Source organism: Falco naumanni, chromosome 9 (genome assembly GCF_017639655.2).
Source record: "Falco naumanni isolate bFalNau1 chromosome 9, bFalNau1.pat, whole genome shotgun sequence".
NCBI lineage: Eukaryota > Metazoa > Chordata > Aves > Falconiformes > Falconidae > Falco > Falco naumanni.
Window position 1 is genome coordinate 20,718,326 of NC_054062.1, and position 13,587 is coordinate 20,731,912.

At 42.9% G+C, this 13,587-nt stretch overlaps 1 protein-coding gene across 2 annotated transcripts in view; it reads right to left on the minus strand.

Annotated features, from left to right (window-relative positions):
* The window catches only part of MXI1 (MAX interactor 1, dimerization protein), a 57,365-nt gene that overhangs the window by 21,257 nt on the left and 22,521 nt on the right, over positions 1-13,587 (minus strand). For both annotated transcript variants that reach the window (XM_040607567.1, XM_040607568.1), the window contains exon 3: positions 8,467-8,496. In XM_040607567.1, coding sequence (XP_040463501.1) covers positions 8,467-8,496 — 30 coding nt within the window. The remainder of the gene's footprint in view (positions 1-8,466; positions 8,497-13,587) is intronic.

The window sequence follows — 13,587 nt, forward strand, 5'->3', positions numbered from 1 at the left end:
ACCACACCCTTATCATACAAACTGTTATCAGCCTGGACCATGCGTGAATCCACTGATGCCATTAAGTCTATTTCTATGAAAGTAACGCAGCATTTCAAGCTCATGTCCTGTTTTCACTGGAGGTTTCAAGTGCGTAAGCATTTTTGCATTAGTTTGTTATGCCTTCTTTTTTCCGTCAGCCCTTTCTGGGCAGAAACCCTTGCACAGGCGGTTACAAGATCACTGCGTAACTGCTACATCCCCTTTCCTGCCCCACCTTCTGTGAGCTGAACATGCTCATTTGCCATGCATGGCAATCCCTTCTTCATCGTGAGCCTTAAGGTACTCTACTTAGTAAACTCCTGGGCAAAAATTCAGAGCAAAAAGCATCCATCCTTTGCAAAAGCTTTTCATTTTTCCCCTAAATAAGTCATGTTTCTTTATGAATGCACTCTCAAAGATAAATAATTAACAGGCAAGAGGGACAGAAAATCTTATTACAGAGCTAATGGAAAGTGATGCTCAGGCAGCAGTGTACACATACCTTCAAAAGACAGCCCTTATTTTTTTTTAATGGAACATCGGGCAGAAGACCTGACTCATCCCATTGCTCTGGGATCCAGGGATTCATCTGCATTCCTCCAGACTTGAACAAATTCAAAACCTTTATAGGAGATTCAACCTGCCTCTGATAGACACAAGTGCCACTTCTGAAAAAAGGGGATACTCCAGTTTTGCAGAGGCACTGTAAGGATTTACCAAAGAGCAAACACAAAGAGTGCTAGGTAGAAATTATCTGTATTTCTACACAAATTCAAACTCCTAAGGCACACAGAAAGGGAAGCAGGTATATGATACCATCTACTGCTATGTTCTTCCATGGCCCTGACTTAGCCCTGTCCACGTTACCCGATGGTTTCACAGGTGGAGAATTCCTGCCCCTTGGTTGCACATTGCCCATTTAATTGTTTTATGGTTATCACATGCACTGCTTGGGAGGAAGCCTGCCTGGTCTGTTTGCCCACAGCTTTGCAAACTGCTTGGGGTGATCAGCACCATTTGCAGTCAGGGAACAACCACAGCAACCGTGAGATGAAGCCCTTTGCTTTCATTTTCCAGACAAGGCTATGAATGCCTGCATTACCCACCACAGCACCCAAAACAAGGGGCTAGGCCACACTGCCTAGCCCCACCAGCCACCCACAGCAGCAAAGGTACCTTCACTTTGTGCCCTTTTTCTCTTCTCCAATGGGAAAAGGTACAACAGTGCCAAGACAGTGTCATGCAGCACAGCCTGGCCCTGGGCAACACTGACAGGGAGGATGCCAAAGGGGACACAAGGAGTAAGCATCAAGTTCTGAAGGAATCCCAGGTGGGACAGGGAAAACTTTTGTGATGGAGAGAAAAAGCAAGCAACTGGCTGGAGATGTGGATCAATGAAGCAAAGGAGTGGGTCAATGCAAACTTGTTGCCACATGCCTATTAGTCCAGGCACTGGATCCATGTATGTTTCTGCTCCACAGCTGTTAAATAGGGGTGTTTCACTCTTCCCATTCTCCCTCCTTGGCATATTATAAGGTTCCAGGTTCTCAAAGTTGTGATACTCTAGTAAAAATGGGCCACATACAGAAAGGAGAATGAGGAAGTTTCTTGCCTGTATTTCCTATCCTACACTGTATTTCCTCTGGTTATCACAGGTCTGCATGGGCTATGTTGCTATAGCACCCCCAATGCATGTGCCAGATCTAGATCAGCACATATAACTCCAGCTTCTGCCCCAAGAGTAAAAAGTCCTGAAACTTGTAGTTAACAGGTAATCTGTCTCAAAAATTATATTCCTATTACCTCATCTTCTCTAAGGCAGAAACTCCCCAAGTGGCTTTCAGCTAGTAATGCTTTCAGGCCCATGAGCAACGTTAAATCACTTGATCAAGAAAAGTTATTGCATTAGAATTTCTGGCTCTCGGCACTTCAAACAGCACCCCAGGAAAGGGGGGGGTGTGGGGGGGGGGAGGGCCAAACCCCCCACCCCCCGCAAAGTCTCCAGAAATGAATTTGGGAGAGATATGACAAGGGCAGAGCCCTGACATGACTGAAAACTGAGCCAGGAATGCTGAATGCTTGACTTCCTACTTGGGGCCAGATTCTTCCCTGGTCCAAGCTCACTGATTACAGAGGGAATTTATCCATTCTTTTATTTTTTTTCAGGACAGCCATAAATATACAGAACCAGAAAGGGTTGAGCCTGAAAGTAAACTGCAGTAACACACCTAAGTAGAAATCTGAGGATGCAAGGAAGAGATTCAAGAACCAAAGCTGGCAACTGATGCACTCCAAATCAGATACCACCTAAGTACATAGGACTGCTTTCATTACACATCCACAGCAGCTACCAGACCCCCTCCTGGCTCCCTGAAAGCAGTAAATAACCAGTAACACACCATTTGATACCTCTTCTATTCATAGCTCTGGAAATCTTAAGTACAGGATACTGAATAAAGGAACTCAGCCAGTAAGTGGGGAGGCCTGACTGCAGAGTGTTTCTTTCCAAGATGGGGGTTTCCTCTAAAGTTTTCCTTCTGGGAGGCAAGACGATGAAAGGATTCTTAGCATCAGATCATTATGTCAGGGCCAAGCAGACTGCACTGACAATTTTCTACACTATGGGAGAAAACCACATCAGACAGCGTCCCTAAAACACATCTTAGTTGAGAAGGGCTTTGTGATAAGTATCTGTTTCTGAAAACTGCCTTATAACAGTGATTTTATTGTGCAACATTGTTGAGACAAAAACATTTTGCTTTGTGACAGTTTATCCAAAACAGTAGTATTGTTCTTTTTCTTCTTCTTTCTCCAACTGCTATTGGATTCATAAGGGAGGTGCAGAGATCTGGGAGCAGAAAAGAAGGCAGGCAGGCATTCATTCTTCACTGTATCAGTTTGAATAAAAAAACAACTATCATATTGAAACTATCAATTCCAATACAAGCAGTACCAAAGAACTCCCAACAAAGTGAGGATCATTTTGTTTCCTTTGAATTTTGGCATGGAGACTAACTGTCCCTTTTCAGCAGCTTTACTCAGAGTTCAAAATGTTCTGCTGCCCAGCCAACGTGAAACAAAGCCTTTGTAGACTTTCAGCTGTAAGTGAATCGAAACGTTACTTCTGCACGAGGAGGCACTTCGCATGTACAAGTGTGGTGGTGTCAGCCAGAGACCAATCCCAGTTTTATGGCATCTGACTGGCAAGTTCCCAGAGCAATGCAAAGAAATAACTGCAATATAGCAAAAGGCAGACTTACACTAAATGACAATGACTGAGCCTGAACATATCCGGAAAGAACACCTCTCCGAGAGCTTTACTGCACAAACTACAGGCTTTACTCTCTCCAGGTTAAGCAAAAACAGGCACAGCAGCATAGTAAGTTATCCAGATCTAAATCAGAGGAACATGCTCCAGCCCTGCTGAAAATCGTTAGACCCAGCAGAAAATGGAGACATCTGTCATCCAAGCAACAGTTGAAGACAGCTAGCTACCTCCAGCTCTTTTTCTGTACTGGCCATGGAGACAAGGAGTGTTTAGCTACAGTTCCCACAAGGAGCAAGTTGGATCAGTGCATCCTCTGACCTTTGGATGTGTCAAAGAAAGATACATGCTCAGCTGTGTTGGACACTGTTTGACTGCTGCAGGGAACATCACAGGTTCCAAGTTTTATTAATGAGGAAAACAATATGTACTGTCAATGTTTGCTACATGAAGTTAACATGAAAACAAAGCCTACTCCAAAGACCAAATGAAATTTACTGGAATAGTTTCTTGTTCCAGCTCTCCTGATGAATAGCATTGAACTCAACACCACATTGATTAGTTGGTTCAAGACAAACACTGACCAGATTGCCTTGGCAAGTACACATAGCGCTACAAAAAGCACAATCATCCAGATCTATTCAGAGTAGCAAGGATTCACTACACCTTCATTTCCCTTCCCGCTACCTTTCTCAGCCTAGACAGCATGTCTGCACTATTTAAATGCCCTTTGTTAACTGCTTTCCCCTCCCTCTTCTCTTGCATTTTGCAAAAGAAAGTTCTGTTCTAAAGAAACAGAACCAAACTGTGCAATTGCTGCAGAGCCTCAAAAGGCCCCATGTTTTAGTGCAAGCTGACCCAGGTCATGGTTTTCTCCTAAATGTTCAGTAGAGTTTTTCCTTTATCTCACCTGCTACCTCAAATATGCAACCTAGCATAACAGCTCTTCGTGAGAAACTGTTTTGGAGAAACCCTATTGCAATAAAGTCATGTTAAAGAGAGAATGGGTGGGGAATCACAGGAGATAGACGGGGATTCCTGGTAACAGTCAGAAAGGCTGAAAAACACAGTACTTGACCATTGCTATCTGTTCTTCATTTTGCTTCTGATCATCTCAAAAGTTATCAGAGAAAAAGGATCTTACACCACTCTGTGCTTTTACACTAAACACAACTCTTTAGCAACTTGGTTTAGAAGGAGTTTTGTATCCTTTAGATTTCGTCCATTTTCATTTCAATTTTTTTTTTTTTTGCAGAGCCACAAATTCCGTGAGATCTTCAGAAAATTCTAATTTCAGTGATCCTCCCACGGTCTCTTTCCCTCCTTGAGTCTATCTATTCTTTGAACTAAATTATTGTTACCATAAGAAAAATCTGCCCTAATAACTCATTCTTTACCCATTTATTCAGCTTTGTCTTCCTCCTGCTGTATTACAATGCAATCATCACCAAAACCAAATGGATCAATCTAGGATATACAGAAAACCATGTATTTTTTAACCTCATCAATAGCTTTACAAACATCTATCGTGTTCTATCAGGAGATACAACTTTTCTGACAGACACCACCACCATATTGGCCTAACAGAACTGCCACTTCACAGAGCAGCAGGGAAGTTATCTCAGTGCTGTGTACCTTCTCTTAATACCACACTGACGACATCCTTCCAAAACTGGTATGTGTCCAAAACGTTCACAGACAACAGTTAATTCTGATATCCGTATATCACACATCTCTTAACTTCAGCCTGAATTTTATTTATTATCCTTTTTTGAGGAAAATATTACGCTAGCAAAGTTCATCTTTCAGCCACTTTTCAGTCACTTTATCATGTTTTCTTTTAAAAAATGATGGGGTGTTGCTTAAGTTTTTTGGTAGGTGTGTTAAAAGACTAAAAAGTTCTGGTTTAGTTACACCTTGCAGCAGATGAGAAGCAGAATACTGGTTTCTTGTTTAAATGCAAGCTATGACTCATTCTGGGCAGAGATAAACTGAAACACATACCCATTAAATAAAAAACACAAACAATTTTCCAACATGAGGATTAGTGACAGATAATAACTATAAATTAACTTTAATCTTTTATAAATCAAACAAAGCCCCTTATATAAATGTCACTGCAATCTTTTCAGATTAAAAAAACCCAAACAAATCAAAGCAGAAAGTCACTTAAATATTACAGCTAATATTTGGTACCAAATCAAACTGCTCCTTAGCAGAACCACTGGAGTGTTCATGAAATATTTCAAGACTAAATAAAGGAGTGGAGCTTAAAACATTGTTTTATTTTTTTTCAATGTATTTTTAGTTACTTTTTTACATCAAAGGGGTACAAGATTCTTAATCTTGATACTTTGAAACATCATCAGCGCCGCAATATTTAGTTCAAGTTAAATTGCATATTCAAAAAGGAGGAGAAGAACATTTTGGTTTTCTAGTATTCTCTTGCTACTGCTTGAAAGAAACTGTGTAATTGTTGAATGGGTTAAAACAAAATTTAACTGAACATAAGGCGGCTGCTGTTCACAGACGAGAACGGAAAACCCAGAGTCAGAGACCTAATAGCGGACAATTTTGAAAATTATACTGTGTGTCAATAATGGAGATAACAGTGAGATTCAAAAGGAATAATCTCAGATAATAGGGAAAATGAGCACCTGCCAGCCACAAAGCTATTAGTATCACGGCTTTTATCTTTGCAACAGTTAAGTCTGGAGACACTGACAACCTTAACGACACAGCAAATAAAACATGGTGAAAATCTAACTGGGAAGCAATCCCCTTCACTCAGAAAACACTGCTGTGGAGTTTGAAAATAAATGCTTCTGGTATGAAACTCACTGTCCAAGACGTCGGTAACAAACACTGCAAACCTAGCATAGTCACTACAGGGTCTAGCTGGATCTGCAGACGTGCATAGCTGATCAGGCCATAGTACATGCATTAAGACACAAACAATCCCAAACCAGAAGCAGCAGGCTCCCTATCAAAGATCCCAGACACAGGATTTTTTCTGTACAGACCACCCAATGTCATCCAGTGTGTGCCCTTCCCAGAAGGATGCAAACCAAGGGCTTGTAAAACCATGTCTGAGACTCAGACCTGGAATACAGTGCCTCAGAATGGGAAGCCCTGGAGGAAAGACCTTGCTGAGAAGGCTGATGGTTAGGAGTCTCCAATCTGGAGCAGGTAGGGACTAGGGAGAATAAATGAGATGGAAGGAGAGGATGAGTAAGCTATCACATCAACTGGGAATGCAAAGACAAATTCTGTAGCAAGCAAACGGCTTGTCAACATTCAGAAGAAGGTGGCGTAAGGGGAAGCACAGGTAGCAATGCTCCTCTCACTAGTAATGTGTACATATATCAAAGGGCTAGTCAATCCTCACGATATCCCCACCCAAGGTAGCATTACTGCCCTCAGTTAAAGACAGGGAATCAGGGCAGAAGCTTCCTCGACTCACACAAATAGCCAGTATCAGGCATATCCTAAACTCATCAATACTTGCCAGTCCTTAGCTGGACAATAAGTATGTAACGCTAGCTGCTGAGATCTCACCCACAGAGAGTTTGAAACTTTACTGCCTGCTCCACAAGCCTGAGGGTAGAAAAAGATGGTCACATATCCATGCAAACCTGGCCAACGTGAGACCAGTTGGTACAGGGAAAGATGGAGACAGCTCTGCTTTAAGGCTGTACTGAGGGCAAGCAGTGTTTGCAGTAACAATTAGATATGCAAACAAGCACATTGAAAATTAGTGATGGTTTACTGTTGTCATGGAGAAAAAAAGCACCATCCGTTCTGGGTCAGTCCCAAGCACTGCATTTTCTTTCCCTCATTAGTAAATAAAACTGTAGAGCGCACTGGAAAACCCAGGAGGCAAAACTTTTCAACACAGCTCAACCTGGGACTGGAAAGGTTGACACTCAGGGAGCAACATAACCCAAATGAAAAAAAATGTCCCTGCATCACCCCAGAAAGACACGACCATGACAACTCTGTAAATCCTCAAAGCTACCAGGAGGTAAAAGCACAGCCTCGAAGAAAACACCCACACCATGCAAAGGCCAAGCTGCTTCCCAGCACTGCTGCTGCCAGGGGGAGGCAGGTATGGGGGAAACTTGGGGGCAACATGATGCATGAGGTACTCTGCTCTGATTCCCTTGAAGCTACATGGGAAGATCTTGCCTGAATGGTAATACACACTTGGCTTGAAGCCTCCTTGTATCTTTGGCCATCCTTGTAGTCCTTCCTTGTTAAATGATGGCTGCTAAGAGGAGGTGATCAAACTATTTGATTTGAGAACTCAGTTTTCCCATCCTGGGGGTTTCTTCATAGGAGTAGCTGGCCAGAGCACTGCCTTTGTTCCATCAGCTACAAAATACACAGACACCACCACCCCCAGCCCCCCTAAAATCCCACAGAAGAGCCAAGATAAGGTTGTGTCAGGGTTTTCATTCTAAACTTAACTACAACATCCTGAATGGAAGGTGATAATCTGATCTGTGTGTGAACTAGCTCCCCTGTCTCAATGGTATTTATCTTACTTTAACTCCTGTTACAAAAGGGTTGAGTCATATAGAAGAGCTAGCCAAGCAACAAAACTGCAAGGCTTGCTAAAACTTCAGATTCAAGGATAAACAGGCACAATCCTAAAACAGGTTAGAAGACAGTCTCCACAGGAGCGCTGCTAGCCAGACCTCTGAGCCTCTAGACAATGGCATTTTCTTCTGTGCTGCAGACTATCAGAGCCCAGCAGCGGGGTGGGAGGGAGAGGGTGTACAGCACAGGGCTCTGCCCTTTGGATCATGGTAACACGTATTACCCAGGGCCCAAGAAACCTGATCCCGTAGCAACCTCATGTATGGAAAGTGCCCCAATCAGATTTCACTGTGTCAGGAGAAGAACAGTATTTACTCCGCATACAGATTAGTCCAAAACTGGGTCACTTCTTGCCTTTTCAGAGAGAGAAAAAACCCCAACCAAAACCAAAGCTTCTTTTCCAGATCTTTTTGTGTCTTCCCTCCCCCCGCCCCCCCCCGAACTTACAGAACTACGTGATGCAGTGTGGTCTTTCACAGCTCTCTAAGCTGATCAAACGGCACCTGCATGTGTAAGGTTAAAGCACATTACACTCACTAGGCTTGCATTTCTTAGAATTCAGCTCATTAGCTACTTACCGGTTCTTTTCTAGTTCATTGTGCGTAGACCTGGAAGATAAACAAAAATTTGGATTAGCCACCTTTGACCTTTCAGCACCAAAGTTCAATTGCTGCAAGCTGTACACAGCTCCAGCTGTGTATCACAGCATAAAGACGACCAACACCATACATTAAACTCTATAGCTATAACTTCAGCCTCCCTGCTGAATAGCAATTCCTCCCCTCCGTTATTTACCTGCTATGTGCAAAGCTGGTACCCTTACTAGTGCTACAGAAAAAGTTTCCTAGAAACTTCAACACAAAAAAAATCCCGAGGAGAGGCAATGACTACAAGAGACCAGAGTCAGCCATTTCCAGACTACTTCTGGCCCTGCTACCAACCCATTACAGGACTGCAGTTAGGTTTCTTTGTGCTTTGGTTTCTCCGTTCACCCTGTAAAAATATTGGTATCATCTGCTAACACAGGAGCTCATGGAGTATTAATTTATGCACCTCAAATCCACGGGAACCTTCCAGAAGAACTGGCTCTGTAAGGACAACCCCTGAAGCCTTTCAGCGGTCAATGTGCTGGATTTAACAGACTTAGTAGAACCAGATATGCCTAGCACTTGGGCACAAAACAGGATGGCCAGTACTGCCATGTTTGCAAACATTGGTGGCACTTCCAGGATGCTGGAAAACCCTCAGGGACTGAAACAGCATCACCACAGCACCAGCTTGCAGCAAAGCAAGTGACCCATAAAGTGGCACCGTGACCACTTGACAAAGGAGGGAGCTTTGTCTTTATACCTGCCCACCACACCGAGCACACTGCCAGCACTCCCTCATTCAGAGCTCGCAGCTTGAAAGTGAGACTAACTAGAAACAAAAGGGAAACAGGCAAGTTCATTCTCCTTGCCTCTGTGATGACAGCACAAGTGGCAAAAAAAGCTTAAATCCTTTCAGAATTTCTAGTCTAACGATGTTATTAGTAACCCAGGTAAGGTTGTTGAGGATTATTTAAAAAGGATAGCTATTTATCCAACATTTCTCTTTAACAGAAGGTCACCTTAAAATAAGAGTAAAAGGAGCCCAAGAGCTTAATAAAAAGGATCTATTTTCTGTAATTTGGCATCACATTTCTTCCGGAGCTCTGAGAAGATTATCCTCTATCCCCCATCTGGAGAATCCCACAGAGAATTCTACAATTAGGGAACTGAATGGAGGATGTGCTCCAAGGGAAACCCTGTCATAATTAAACGCTTCTCCAAAAAAAGGGAGGAGGAGCGCTTAACAGGTGTTAGAACCTCATTGAAGATGACGAATAAACCACAGATGTCTGCAAAAAACAAGGTAAATGAGTCTTAGCTAGCCATGGCTGAGAGCTGTGGGTGGCCAGAGGAAAAACAAAATGTTACTGTATGTCTGTGCAAGGTACCCTGTGCAGCAGGATATGGGATACTCTACAGCCAAGGCACACTATGGCCGAACTCCTAAAGCTGAGCAAACTCCCAAAGTAAATCCTTCCCTCCTGATAAGCGAGGATGTCTTAATTCTGGTTCCCAGGAATCAGACACATGAACATAACATGTAGTCCAGAAAAATCTCCAAATCAAACCCACATTCCCCATGGAGTCTAAATCAACAAAATCCATTTGTCCAGGCAACCTGGATGCAAATTAACCCAACAGGGCTGAGCTGAGGCCCTTTAAAGCTACTGCCCGTATGTTCTTTGGAACATACTTATTGTTCTTATTTACTGTATGTTTCTGCAGGAGACTTTGCACTCTTCTTGGCTATGACATTAGCAGTTATAAAGCCAGACATATGCAATGGCTTGAATTGCTATATTATATCGAGCCAATTATAAAGGCCAGCAATGAAAGAACAAAGTTTGGCCCACTGCTGTGCACAAAATTAAAACAGCAGGTTCTCCCTACTCCTCTCACACAGGAGACTCTTTATTACCTATCTGCCTTCTGATGAACAAGACAACTGAGAGGGGTCACAGGCTTTTCACCAAGTCAGGAAATTTATGCTGTGACTTTTAACAACTATATCTGTGGGAAGGAAAAAAACAAACCCCAATGCTGCTGCCCCGCCCCCCCCCCCCCCCCCCCCCCCCGCCCCCCTCCCGAAGCTGAAGGCAAAGGAAAGAATCTCAGAAATGCTGAATGAATCCTGTGGGGATGTTACTTCTCTTACCTACCACCTATGCTTTTCTTAATCTTACTGGGGATATTTGGAAAAGTTTTTATTTTTGCTTTCATCTAAATATAGGAACAAAACCTGAGCACCACTACCACCATTCACAAACTCATTTTCTGTGCCCGTTTCCCTTTGCTTGGACAACAGATAGAGAAAAAATCCCCTCCCTCTTCTGTTCATAATTCATTTCATTTTCTGTAGCTCCTGATCTAGAGATTAATTTTCTCCCCTTGTCTTTGTGTTGCACACGTTACTAAGATTTATTTGGAGTTAAACAAGGACAATGCTGTCAGTGAAGTGGAAAAAAGTACAGGAACCTCTATTGATACTACATTCAGGAAAAAAAAAATCTTTTAAACAGGTAAGAAACAAATGTAACTGAACCTCTTTAACTGAGCTGGTCTTATCATCAAGTGAAAACCTAGAGAGAATCACCAGACTGAAATCAAAGCTCCATCCTTGTACACCATCACCAGCTTTTTATGGGTACAGGATGAACACCACAGCTGTAACTATTGCAGCAGTAAGGGAACATTTCAGGGTTACTTGTAATACTCTGCTTTTACAACAGTAAGGATCGGTGCATTCAGTGTGATGTTGCTTTGCTGCTGTTGATAGTCACAGCCTATGTCGACCAGTGAAATCAGGACACTACTGCTGAGCACGGACCACAAACCAGAGGAACTCACATCCCCACTGTCAGGCAGACAGGGCAAGCAGGACCTTGTCCCCATCTGCAAAGCTGAAATGACAGCCACACAGGTATAGACATGTTCAGAAAAGAAAACAAAAAGCCAAGCACTGCTCAAAACCTCAGCTTCAATTTAAAAGGAGCTCAAGCACAAGCCATCTGCAGGGTTCTCATATAAAAAATAATGTTTCTATAGCAGTCAGTTCTTTAACAATAAATGTAACACACCCAAACTGATAACTACTCCTAAAATCTGGGGTTTTAGATTTTAGGAGGAGGAGCCTGCTGACTACATTTTGAGAACAGCTTGGGAAAAGATCAAGAAATTTTTAGAAGCTTAACATAAAGGAGCCAAGCAAACAACAAAAACAGCAGAGCAGTCCCCATCAAGATTTTAAACAACAAAAAGCTGAAAAAGAAGAAACTGAAGTTTATCACTCTTTACCCCAGATACCTGAAACTGCATACAAAATAGGAAGGAACAGGGAAGTAGCAATTGTCAGTCACTTTAATTTAAGGTCAGATGCAACAACCTTTTTGCGCCAGTTACTGTTTTTCTCCCTGCAACCTTGCCATCCAACACTGTAACAAGATGTTGCTGAAGCATTAAGCTACACCGAATTCCCCCAGAGACTGAGACATTGTAACTAATTTGTCACTTCATCCCATTTATTTAAATAAAATCTCTCCTACCATGGCAGAGGCAGCCAAACTTTGCTTGAGCACAGGTAAGCCAACAAAACAAACTGCATCAGGAAGGAACAAGCTCTAAAGAGCACTGAATTCATTTGTCATTGGGTTTTTTTATTGTAATTAAAAATCACAAAGTTGCCACATGACATTAAACACAACTGACCTTTCTGGTTTACACATTTAATATTGATAAATAGTCAAACAAATGCATTTGCAGCATATCTGCATTTTGGTTTGACTGTTTAGTGAGGTAACTATTTTCTATTGGGAAAACACAGCAATCGGAGTCCTTGTCCTGTGTGATACAAGATGGCATTTAGATCCAGTGAGCCTCTCATCTCCTTGTACCTGGTCACCCTCCTGTCTGTATCTGGCACCAGTTCCTGACTCCAGAGGAGCCCAGGACGCCAAGAGCTCCATCTCCATCACAACAGAAATACTGGTGGGTCAGGTGATGCTGCTGGCCATAAACTGCCCGGTAAAGGGGACAGGGGAAATAAAAATTACTTCTTCCAATATATGTCTTAGATGCAAACACAGAGCCAGTATTTCTCCTCCAAATTCACTCACCCCACTCTGCTTTAACAAGAGATTACTCAAAAAAGAAATATTCCATTAGCTTGTGCAAACTAATGCACAGTTACCTGTATCAAGTATAGCAAAACAGCGAGAACATCCAGCCACAGACCCAAGCCAACTGCTTTCTGTCTTTACTTGACTCAGGTTCAGCCCCCTCTGCTGCTTAAGCATTATCATACCACATACAATCTCATTCTTCATTTTACAGACCATTCCCACCTTCCGGCTCTGTTGACACCCATTCACTTGGCCACCAAATTCCCCTGCAGGAAACGCCTTCTTCCATTCCCCAAGCCAAGATCAATCAACCCTCCTGGAACCAGTGAACTACATTACTGCTTGCTCTTTTATGCAAGTTCTTCCTCAGAGATCACTCCCATTGGAAACAGACGACCCACAAAACAAAACAAATGAAAAGGAAGCTTTTTTCAATTTTAAATCCACCTCTGTCCACAAAACAAAACTTACTGGCTGAAGAACCCCAGTGTTCTGCCAGGTTTTCAAGTAGCAGTAGATCAACACCCTAAGTAGTCTATGAAACCAACTGCACAAGCCATAGTCTGGGAAGCCTGTGGAGAAGCTCTACCAGTAGCACCATATGAGGCTTTCAGCCCAATGGCAAGACAAATGATAGCTATGCAAGAGTCAAATCTTTCTGCCCAGATGGTGATGCTCAAGGGCTGAGTTTCTAAAGGAGTTGTGAACCCACCTGGTCTCTGGGAGGCCTAGAAGCCTGGCTTTCAGAGGGCTGCACAGAGGCCATAGCAGTACAGCAGCTTATGGTACTCAACATTGCCAAGAGCTCCAGCAGTGAGGAGCAGGATGCAGCTGAAAAGGAGATGGCATAGCTGGAGCAGAAGTTCTTCTGCTGCCGTTCCTATGCCCTTTGCAAGTACCAGCCTCAAGTCTAACAAGAGCCTCACCTCAGCCTTGCGTATCAGCTGATCTAACAAAAGGTTTCCTTCCAACTGATACTAGACACAAAAGT